The sequence below is a fragment of the Stegodyphus dumicola genome, chromosome 8 (genome assembly GCF_044657685.1).
Source record: "Stegodyphus dumicola isolate Sdum_Otavi_A_Nest chromosome 8, ASM4465768v1".
Lineage (NCBI taxonomy): Eukaryota > Metazoa > Arthropoda > Arachnida > Araneae > Eresidae > Stegodyphus > Stegodyphus dumicola.
This window is the reverse complement of record NC_140775.1, coordinates 59,107,087-59,119,178: the sequence shown is the minus strand read 5'-3', so window position 1 is coordinate 59,119,178 and position 12,092 is coordinate 59,107,087. Positions and strand designations below refer to the sequence as shown.

The following is a 12,092-nucleotide window of genomic DNA, read 5'->3' as shown; positions in this document are numbered from 1 at the left end:
CAGGTATAAAAACTTGCAGGAAAAAAGCCCACAAGGAAATATGCCCACATAGAAAAAAGCTCGCATGGAAAAATGCTCACTTAAAAATATGCTGACATGGAAAAAAGCTCACATGAAATATGTACACACGGACAAATGCTCACATTAACCCTTTCAGGGCCGATAAATAAAAACATGAAAACTGTAGTAAAATTTTGCATGTACTGTAATATTTTATACCACTGCCCCTGTACAGCACTTTTTTCCTGTAACTGCTAATAATTAATTTTCGTTTCTTTACTCTATTTTTGCATACTTTTGATGTGTATCTATAGAAATTGATGTTTGAAGGTAGTTATTCAAATTTTGAGCCAAAAAAGTTGTAAAATTTCTGCAGAAATTTAAAATTTTAGAAATAAAATTAACATTTTTAGGCACTTTGATGATGCTTCTGAGTTGAACATTATGAAGCAGCCTTTGAAAAATCTCCTAAAACCACAAATTGTGGCGAAGGCTCTCATAACGCATTAAATTCATTATTTAATTGTAGCCATCCCAGTATGTAGATTTTATTTGAGGGACTGAAAAAGATTTAGCCTCTCAACGTTTGTTATTAGCTAATCTAAATATAGGATGTACTGAAGTAAAAAAAGAAAACGTGAAAAACTTACATTTGGTAATCGTGAATCATGTAAGAAACTATGATGAAATCGATCATAAAATTAAATATTTTAAGTAATTTAAATAAAATAATCATTCTAAATTCTCATTCATTATTCATTATTCTTCTAAATGTTCATATTAAAAAATGTGTAACTTATATTTATTTATTTTTTTATTTTTTTAACAATTAAAATTATAATAATTTTTTACTGTATAATTCTGTTTCATGTTTACTTCCTTTCTTCTCTCCTTTCAATTCAAAATGGCCCATTTGTTAATCTTATGTAGCAACTGAATCTACACATAAGTTATAAAGTTTTTGAAATATATACCATAGATGTTTTGGTAATTTATATAAATTTTCTTTAGAAAATTCAAGTAGGTGTATGATGTTCAAATCGATTAATTATTGATTCATTAATGTAGGTATATTTCTGTGTGAATTATTTATCAGTGGGCTTATTTCCATGTGAGCATACTTCTGTGTGAGCATATTTCTAAGTGAGCATTTTTCCATGTGGGCATATTTCTGTGTGGACTTTTTTCCTGTGAGCATTTTTCTGTGAGCATTATTCCTGTGGACTTTTTTCCTAGAAACCTGGTGTCAAGTATGATTTGCATTAATGAGCATAATATGTGACTTTATTTAGAAATGGATAAACAATGACAATGCAATGTGAAAAATTATGACAAGAGATTTAAGTTTTTATATGCTATATCTGTAACTCGTATATCTTGATTATGTAACTAAATTAAAAAGTGATCAGTTTTTTCCTTTCTGCTGAAATTATTGGTGCAAGTTTCAAGGCATCTCCACTAGCTTTTATGTTGACAGAGTTTATAATTGATAAGATGCTTTATTTTCATATGTTTAAGGTGTATGAAAATATAAATGCATTTTTTTCTAATCTTACATAATATTAAATGTAAGTTTTGATATTTAAGCTGATACAGATAAAATAACTGCTTTATAATTTTAGACCATAAATTGCTTCATCCAGTCATGTAGCTTTTCTATTGTGAATTGCACTTTTTATATGCTGAATGATCTGGAATTTCACATATCTAGTATTCACCTGAGCTTTTTGGTTACTCGAGTTTTTACTGTGTTTTCTTACGACTTTTTGATGAGGTGTGCAGATAATCAGAAAATACCTAAATTTTTAAATTTCTAATTATTTAAAAAGCATTAGCTAACTGTTAAATTATTTTGAGTAAAATATGACATGCATATTTAAATATTGTGTTGTAAGTTTTTCTCTCTCTGATCTGAGTTTTTAAAGTAAAGAAGAATTAGTAGAACTGTAAACCCTAATGAGTGTAACAACAGTAAGTTTTCTAATGTAGCCTGTTTTTATTTATTTTTTTTGGGGGGGGGGGTCAAGGTTTTTTTTGGGGGGGGAGGTTAATTAATCACATTGACATGCTATTCAAATTGTGCAATAGTAGTGTATTATATGTTATAGGTATGGGAAATATTAGTTATTTCAATATATTCTTTTAATATTCTTCTTATTAATTGTTAAAAACAATAAAACAGCATAAAGTGTTTCTTTTGTTTTTCATGTAATTGAAGTGTAGATATGTAAGTAATTATTAAAATTTTATTTCAATTTTGTTTTCCAAATTAGCTTGCTGATTTGCGAAGAGAAGTTGAAATTCGTATGAAGAAAAGTGTTGAAGGTGGCAGAACTGTTAGTAATGAGGTATTGCTTTTCTAAAAATCCGTATTTATGCTGTATTATTTAAGGTATCATGTTAATCCTTATAAGTTTATCATATTGTAATATACCAAAATATTGATTATTAAAGTGAATAGATATTTTATTTACCTGTTTTGGAAATCATTTAGGTTATATCAATGACAGTTAAAGGACCTGGGTTACAACGGATGGTGCTTGTAGATCTACCTGGCGTCATAAGTGTAAGTTTATTCATTTGTCTTTTTATTATATAGGTTTCTTTTCAGTTTGTTTTATAGTATGGACTCTATAATATTTAACTTATTAATAGTACTTAAGAGAAAGAAACTTTCACATAAGTAAACTTATTAATAGTACTTAAGAGAAAGAAACTTTCACATAAGTAAATTGCATTAGTAGATATTATTATGAGCCTCTTGATTCCAGATTCTGAGATAATGGATTAATGCCAGAAGTCAGTCGCATAATGCTATCCATAGCAAATGAAAAAGCTGTGTGATATCAGATTTAAAAATACAGTTTTGAAGTGGAGCAGCATAAATTTGCACCATTTATTGTAAATTTTATGGCAAAAAAAGTGTAAATAAATAAGTAGGGGGAAAAAAAATTTTTTTTTCAGATCTGATAAATGGACTTAGCCAGAGGGCTGATTTTTAAATGGGGCAAAAAGTATTATCATACAGAAATATATATGTAATTGTGTTGTGTATAATGTCATTGTGGTGTTTCATTTCAAAATTTAATGATAAATTTTTATCGACTATTCTGTTAATGAGACTATGATGCTCTTAGTGGGGAATCAATCTAAATTTATATAATGTAAATTGGGGTAATTAGAGTACTAGAGCTGCCTTTGCTACTAAAGTTGTGAATTTATTACTATATTCTGCTTTTCTTGTAAACGAAGTAACCAGGGACAAAAATTACAGTACTGCCTCCAAAAAAAAGTGGGGGTATTAAAAGAGCAAGCATCATTAATATAAAGTCAAAAGTCTTTAATTCGGACGTCCATAATCCGGACCTCAAAGCTACAAATTTTCTGATGCATAAATGCATTATGCATTTACACATGCGCCTTTAATGTATAACGGATGGTATAAGCTAAGCTAAAATTATCTAATTATCTATTTCAGTTAATGTTGCAGATTGCGTTGTTCCTTAATCTTCGAGTTGGATCCGGCTTATTATTTTTTGCAGACTGTTAGAGCAATTTTATAAAAGTAAGCTTGAACTTTCGATTATGTCAAAAAGAATTTCTGATTCTGGAGCTGCCAAAGGATCTACAAAGTGAAAGCATGTTTTGATGTCCATCAAACAAAAAGTGGAATTGCTGCAAAAAGTGGATAAAGGCATATCCTTTGTTTCTCTAACCATTCCGAAATCCGTTTATCAATTTCATGCTGCTCTGCGGGGGGGGGGGGGCATCGCGGCACGCAATGAACTGGAAGTTGATCTGTCAGCACTTATTCTTATCTTCAGGACAGATGTTTTTATTTTATTCAGCTTATAATTCCTTACTAAATGTAGCATTTCATCTCGATGTACTTCGTCTTTGATATGATTTAAATCAAATTCCTCGTCATTATAAATATCACGAATACGCATCAAATAGTTTTCTGGTTGCAATTTTCTAATTTTGACTATGCGTAATGTATGCTTTACGCATGCACAATGAAAGAGATGTTTAATAAAGTAACGGTCATTTTTTAAAAAATGGTGTGAAAATGTGGGAGTTTATGAAAGCAACACACATAACGCAAGTGAGCAATGTACCTCAATACTAATAACAAAACGCAGATAATATAGCAAATGGCAATTGTTTATCATCATGTCTACCGATATTTTTTGGTAGCCCCAAAGAAAAAGTGTTTAATAGGCTATTGTCCAGTAGGCATTGGCGAAAAAAAGCCGATTGATAGGCTATCGGTCAGCAGGCATTGCCTAAAAAAAGCCGATTAATAGGCGATCGGTCGGTAGGCGTTGGCGATAAAAAACCGATTAATAGGCTACCGGCTGGTAATGTGTTAAAATTCAATAAATATATTTTAATGCTGAATGCTTCTCCCCCCCCATTTAAAGCATTTTAGTATATGTGGAATTTGATGACTTTGGAAAAAGAAAGGCAGTGGAATTTTGATGTAAATTTACAGTTTAGTTTTTAATTATGTGGAGATTAAAGAGTATCATTATCTTTCATAAGTGTAAAACTTTATAAAATTTTTGCTGCTCCAGAAACTTCAATGAGATACATTTGAAAAAAACCTTGCCAATTATATAAACAGTAAACAAGCATATAGTTTGTATGTTGCATTATTATGTGCTGTATTTGTGTGATATAACTTTAGAAAAAAGGGGGGAGAAAATGTGAGAAAGAAAATCTTAAGGAAGAAAAAGTACTTGTGTGATACCATATTGCATTTTTTTCCCATTTCATGAGTTTATGTCATCTATTTACTACTACTCACTTCAATATTATCTTACAGACTACTGAATACTTTGAATATTATATATGAAATGTAGAATCTCATACATTATTTGTGTTGTGCAGCCGGGGCAACAGGAATGAGACAAATTTTGGAATATAAAATGATACGTTTATTTTAGCATCCATCTCACAAGCATTCCTCCTGCACCTCGAGGAGAAGCCCTATTTATAGATATGTGTGCGTCATGGTGCTCATCCAGTCAGCGATATTAATTGAAATCATGAGGTGATGCTATCTCCTCATCAGGAATGTTCTTAAGGACTTTATGTAATATGACAGATTTATGAGTTTGGTGATTTGGCGGTTACGCTGATTTTTGTTGTTTGACTTCTGAACTGTAAAACCAATTTGGTCTAGATAATTTTTTGTGCAATATGCTGCAAAATTAAGTATATTAGGAATTGTAGAAAGCTCGCCGCATATATATATATTTGTTTCATTGCTGTATATGTGTATACACATGTATATACAGCAGTGAAACACAAAAATAAGACATTTATCCAAAATGTTTAAAACTAATCAAATAATGATGCAGAAGCAGATTATTTAGACCTACAAATATATAATTACAAGACAAAAAATATTTAATAAAAGAAGACTACTCAGTTTTAGTACTGTAAAACTAATTGCAAATCAAAATATCTCCAGGAAACTCATAGCTAACATTATTATTAATCAAACCAAAAGAATTAAAAGTAACAGCAATGGCATTTAAGATTTTTCAAACGATTATTAATTAAAATACTAAAAAATAACAAAATTTCATATAATTTTACTAAAAAAAGAGCTTGCTAAGTTGAAACTGTCAATCTAATTTTGCATATTTAAGCTGTTGTTTTTCCATGAAAGGTTACATCGGAACTATTTACAGCAATATAGGCTGGATATATTAACAACCTTAAATTAAAGAATCTAAGGAAAAACTTATAATTTGTAATAAGTTTGAATGAATAGTTTAATAATTTTTTTCTCTGTTTTCTCTATCATTTATAAAAAAAAATGGGCCTACTTTGGATTCTGTTATAATTTGTAATAAGTTTGAATGGGTAGTTTAATATTTTTTCCCCTCTGTTTTCTCTATCATTCATTAAAATTATAATTTGACTCAAGACTGCTCTCTTGACTGAAAATCTGCAACAAAAACTACTTACTTTGCTTTCTTGCTTTTTAATCATTAAAACTAAAAATTTCCACTACATCTAGCATTCAAAAAATGAATCAATAATATTTTCACTTAGGTTTCATGAAACCAATTCAATTCTCAAGATTAATTCTAAAACTTTAAAGACTGCTGTAAATTAAAGGCAGACTCACTTTTTTCTTATCTTAATCATTATGTTTACTTACTGCACCACATTAAAAATAATGTGTGCATAGGAAAGATGTTTTCATTAAATAATAATTTATTTACAGCTCCACGTAAAGCACATTATGATTAGATTTTCCAGTTCATTGAATGAGCAAGATTTCAATGTTTTATCATTGGTGCTTTAGTTTATTTAGTTACATTACTTAAGTTATTTGAATTATTATTTATTATTACTAGTGTTTCTTACATGTATTATTTGTATTTTTTTTAAATAAAAAAACTGAGGGTTCTAGTATCTGCTATATTGCACAAGGTAACTTTTCCTTTATACAAATATATTTTCCATATTAGGGAAATGTGATTATGCTAGGTGAATGTATAATAATTTTAATTATTAAAGTTTTTGTAGTATGTTTTTCATTACTTTCATTATTTGCTTAGAAGTTATTTTGAGCACATTTTCTGTTGCTCAACACACTGTTGTAACATTTTAAAAATTCTGTATTAAAGCAATTTTGATAAACTGTTCTTATAAAAACACAAAAGCTAGTAATTAAAATATGTATTCTTTGAATATCTATAAAATATTTATTGTTAGAGTTTCCACAGTCTTTTCTATATGTTTTTTTTTTTGTTTCCGAATCGAAGATTATTACAAATAATAATGCATTTAATTATAATTTTGCAATCTTTTATTATAGACAGTTACCACTGACATGATGGATGGAACAAGGGAAGCAATTCGAGAAATGACTCAACTATACATGAGCAATCCAAATTCTATTATTTTGTGCATACAAGGTATGTGACATAATGAAAAGTTTGTAACTTCATATGTTTAAATTATCCTGTTATTTTAGTAGAAGTTCAGAATATTGATAGAAATCATATTAAAAGTAAATTTGGTAAATTTTATAGCACTGTTAATGTGATTGAGCATAGATTATCAAATTATACTTTATTTCTGTCATTCTAAAAAATTTCAGTAGCCTTTATTATTATAAGAATAATTATTAATATTTATTCAGATGGATCTGTTGATGCTGAACGCAGTATTGTGACAGATTTGGTCAGTCAAATGGATCCTCTTGGGAGAAGAACAATTTTTGTTCTAACAAAAGTTGACCTTGCGGAGCAAAATCTGGCTGATCCGACAAGGGTATGTTAAATGTATTTAGTATTATTAAGCTACTTACGGAGAGTTTCAAAAGACTTTATGCTGCAAGTTTTTATGTTCTTTCCAAAAGGGAAGGTTAAACTGTTATTATTCTTTATATCAAAGAGCTTTTAGTTTTCACATATTTACGCATAAATGAAATTGAAATTCTAGTAATTTTAAATCTAACAATGGGAATTTTATTATATATCTTTTTTATGTGTGGTTATCTTATATGTTTTATAGTAAATTTATTTTTTATGGGAAAAAATGTCTAAAATTGTTGTATTTTAATGTAATTGTCCATTGTTTCTGTTGTCAGCATGAGTGCCTTAATAATGTTATGGTGCTTTAAGTTTATCAAAATTTATAAGAATTTGTCTTAAAGAAGAAATCTGTGTGTAATTATGATCTGTAAAAAGAAATTGCTACAAAAATTATGTTTTGTTCTTGCTTTTTAATTTGTACAGCAGTAATTCTTATCTAAAATGCATGAAACTGAATTTTAAACTCAGTTGAACAATTTAGTGTATAATTTGACCAATATAATTGAAAATATACAAGGTATTTGGTGAATCTAGTGACATTATGGGCAGCTTGTATGGAGTGCTATCTGGCTCCATAAGAAATTATCTCTCTCTCTTTCCCTCATTCTCTGTGTATATATATATGTGTGTGCTTCTTTTTTATTTTCTATGAATTTTTTAAAAGAAATTTATGGCTTTTTGCTGTAAGGGAATTGGTAGAGGTAATTTTTCTTTCCGATTTTAGACATTGCTACATGGAAAGTTTAGAAGGATTTGAAGGCAAGATTTACAGACATATCATTCTAAAAGATTCCAGAAAAGTGTAACAAAATGAAAAATGTCTTCATGGTACTAACACATAATAAATGTGTTTTATAAAAAAATTGTGACGAATTTCTCACTTTTTGGAGAATTTATGAAAAAATAATGCAAACATATATTTGAATGTTTTACTTCTGATTCTAGAAGTCTTTAGCTTAACATGTTTATCTTCCATTTATTTTTATTCTTTTCACTAGGTACAAGCATGGGAAGTATTAAAAATGCTTCTAATCTTGTCACATGGACAGACATCTATAGAAAGGAATTTTCCTCTTAATAAAAAATTTGAAAACTACAATTTACAGGACATTTTATATATCTCAATGCATCATACACTGGGCTAGTGTTAGGCATTTTCCCACCTGATGTAATCTCTGTGGGTCCTAAATTCTGCTGTATAGTGCCTCCCTAAATTCTACTCCCAGTACTTGTCCTAAATTTTAAAAGTTTTGCCATTTTCTGGATTTTGCTTCTCTGTGCAACACTAAATTCTAAAAATTCTGCCACACCGGCTCTGTAACCTGCCCTGATCATCACTTCAGATTTATTCCTAATGTTCATGTTGCTGAAGAAATAAAATTAGCAGCTTCTTTTATATCTTCTAAATACGTGTAGATTTTAGAATAATAGAAATCTTTAATTAAATCCAAAAATTCTAAAACGAAGAGGAAATTTATTGAGAAAAGAAACTGAATACATAAAGAGAAAGAAAATGATTCTACAAAGATATGTACAGTTATTATTATGTAAATTAACTAGTTCTTCATAATTTCAGCCTTTACTATAACTTCTCCTGTTTCTTCACCAGAATGCAAATTGATTAGATGGTACTTAAACTGAGGATTTAGGATTGTAAGACAGTGTGTTTCTGGTCTCTGCTTCATGCTGCATTAGTTCCTGTAAGCTGCAGTAATTTGTAATTATTCAGCTTTGCGTTATCGCTGCCGATATTTGAATTTATTACTGCGATAGAGTTACTGAGCTAGCTTATAAAATGAGTAGTCTGACTTCTAGTTCAATCTGAATTTGACTTTATGTTTATGTTATGCATTTATTTTTATTCATTACATGCATTTATGTTCTGTTTAAATAAAGATGCTTTTTTAAACCTTTATTCTACTTTGGATATTGTTATACTTTGCATATAATTTCATTATACTTTGGATATTATTATACTCATTTTATTTAAATTTTCTAATTTCAGACATGGTGATTATTTGCTTCATGTCAAGTGCAATTATGTTCTGAGTTCTGTTTAAATAAAGATGTTTATTTTAACCTTTATCCTATTTTGTAGTTAATTTCAGACATGACGATAATTTACTTTGCGTGAGGGGTTTGGGACTATAACTTTTACCAGATCAAGTGAAATCTCATAGGTTTATTGTCAAAACATTGACAAGTTTGGAGATGAAGCAAAAACTAATTGAAACAAATTTCTTATTGTTAGAAAAGGTGCTTAAAGAGAAGCAAACTAATATGAATTAGTCAAATAAATAAATAAATAAATAAAAAATAAAAAAATACTCGTAAATATTTTGTAGTGTGTTGTGTCTACAAAACTTTTATGTTTAGCAGCTTTTAATGTATAAATATCATAATATTGTTTAAGAACCAATGTTTTAAATTGCATGTGTTTTAAATTGTGAAATGTTATTAGTTTGTGATTTTAATAGTGCTTCTTTAAAAAATATTTAAAAAAATGTAAATAAAGTTTAATAGTGATCATGTAAATATATAATGACTAAGGGTATTTAACTGTCTACTTTAATTATTTATAACTAATTGCTCACCCTTAAAAGTTATCTTTGCATGTTAAAGCAAGTTATTGCTTTTCATTAATCCTTACTGTGGTCACAAGATACAATACAAAAATGTAAAAAGTAATGTAAAACATATTCCTTACAGCTAGTGAGACTTAAAATAGAATATATATATATATATATATATAAATCACCTCTGATGCTTTGGTAGCTTATTGGAACCTTAAAATATATTTATTAGGCTACAACTTTAGGAACTCTCCACAAAGCTATGACACTAACTTTGTCAGACAGACAAAGCATAACTAACTTTAAAAACTTACCAACCATGCCAGCCAGCATTGGGCATTCAGGTCTGTTCTGATCAGCAAATCTAAAGCTTAAAAAAAAAAAAAAAAAAAAATGTCCATAATCATCTTTAAAATATGTTCAACTATTATAAGTGTAAAGTATTAATGTTATTGGGTAAATTTTACAAAATTGATGTTGTCAAATTTTTTTATAATTAATTTATTAAAATGCGTTAAATGTAATGCATTCTACTTATTGATCTGTTTTATTCTTAGGGTGGAAATACAAAAGTGAAGTTCAGGCATAGATAATATCTGTAATTGAATTATTCAGTTCCATTTGCTGTTAGGTCCGTAATTTTATTCATTAATAGTCCTTGAATGTCCTTAATTTCCACGTGCAAAAATGTGTATGAACCCCTGATATATGAAGGTGAATTCCATGAAATTAAGAGGGTAATACATCTTTTAGGTTTTTATTTAATGAGCTGCCTCTTTAATTTGGAACATCATCATCATTCATTCCTCTGACACTGAACACCATAATTACTTTTCCTTCTTTTACCTCACAAAAGCATGGTGAACTGCTCCAACCCTTTACAGCCACATACAGTGAAATAATGTGATATTCTTATTTTCCATGTGATTAAATACCACAGTTATGATTTGATATCTTTATTTGGTTGAGCTTTACCTGTATACTTTCAGAATATCTTATAATATCTGAGTCATTTCTTTAAAAAAAAACTAGCAGGTATCCATAATTATAGTAAATCTATAGAATTATAAAATATGAAATCATGAGTATTTATATAAACTATAAAATTTATTTTATATTTAAAATATTATATATAACTATTAAAATATAAAAATGGATATTAAGTATAGTTTTTTCCTGCATTGTGAAATCATGTTAAATTTGCGTTCCTGCATTATGAAAATGTGAAATCATGAGTAAGTTTGTAAAAATATAAAAATGAAGATTAAGTATAGTTTTTCGTGGAATTGAATATTTAATATTATGTTATTTTGAACCATATTTGAAGTTATCTTTCTTTCCCCCTACTTATAGATAAAGAAGATTTTAGATGGTAAATTATTTCCAATGAAAGCTTTAGGGTATTTTGCTGTTGTCACTGGACGAGGTAAGTTTATTTCTTATCTGAAGTTTAGTTAGTTCAGTTGAAAAAAATATTTTTTTAGTGCTTTCCAGATTTTTTTATATGCTACTTATTATTGTACTTATTCCCATGAAGTTGTATCAAATATCGTGAAAAAAATTTGATAACCTCTCTCATAAAGTAGGTAGCATGTACTGTACTATTTTGAATTTAAGCTGCACTTTTTATGCAAAAATTCAAACTTCAAAAATGAAAATATATCTGAAGAAGATCCTCAATATTAGGCAGCTTATTGTATTTACAAGCCAGTACCTCATCTCTAGTTTGGCATGCTTAAGTTATTAAATTGAATGCATACCAGGCAAAGGCTGACATGCATACTGTTTGATAACTTAATAAAATAAAATAAATACTGTTACTATTAAAATAAAAGTGCTTGATAAGTATTTAACTAATTTATAAAAAATATACCAAACTTCTTAAAGTAACTTTTTTGGTACTTCAGACTTTTATTATATACAATTTTCAAATTTTAATCTGTCATGCTGGATGTCTTAAAAATGCATGCATAATTATAACAATTGTTTCCTGATTAACATATGCATTAATTTTGTAAATCTTTTTTAATATAAAATTTGTTAAATTGGTATAAAATATAAAATAAATGAAAAATTGAAATTCAAAATTCTGCTTTCAAAGTGCCTGTGTTTGGATAGTATTTAACTCTTTTAAAAAAAATACTATACCAAACTTCTCTTAAATTTTTTTGGTACT

The 12,092-nt window shown here is 28.3% G+C and overlaps 1 protein-coding gene across 3 annotated transcripts in view; it reads left to right on the top strand.

The window, feature by feature from the left end:
• Positions 1-12,092, top strand: part of Opa1 (Opa1 mitochondrial dynamin like GTPase) — an 83,578-nt gene that overhangs the window by 32,536 nt on the left and 38,950 nt on the right. For all 3 annotated transcript variants that reach the window (XM_035376903.2, XM_035376896.2, XM_035376889.2), the window contains 5 exons: positions 2,274-2,348; positions 2,495-2,566; positions 6,842-6,941; positions 7,169-7,299; positions 11,270-11,342. In XM_035376903.2, the coding sequence (XP_035232794.1) occupies positions 2,274-2,348; positions 2,495-2,566; positions 6,842-6,941; positions 7,169-7,299; positions 11,270-11,342 (451 nt within the window). The remainder of the gene's footprint in view (positions 1-2,273; positions 2,349-2,494; positions 2,567-6,841; positions 6,942-7,168; positions 7,300-11,269; positions 11,343-12,092) is intronic.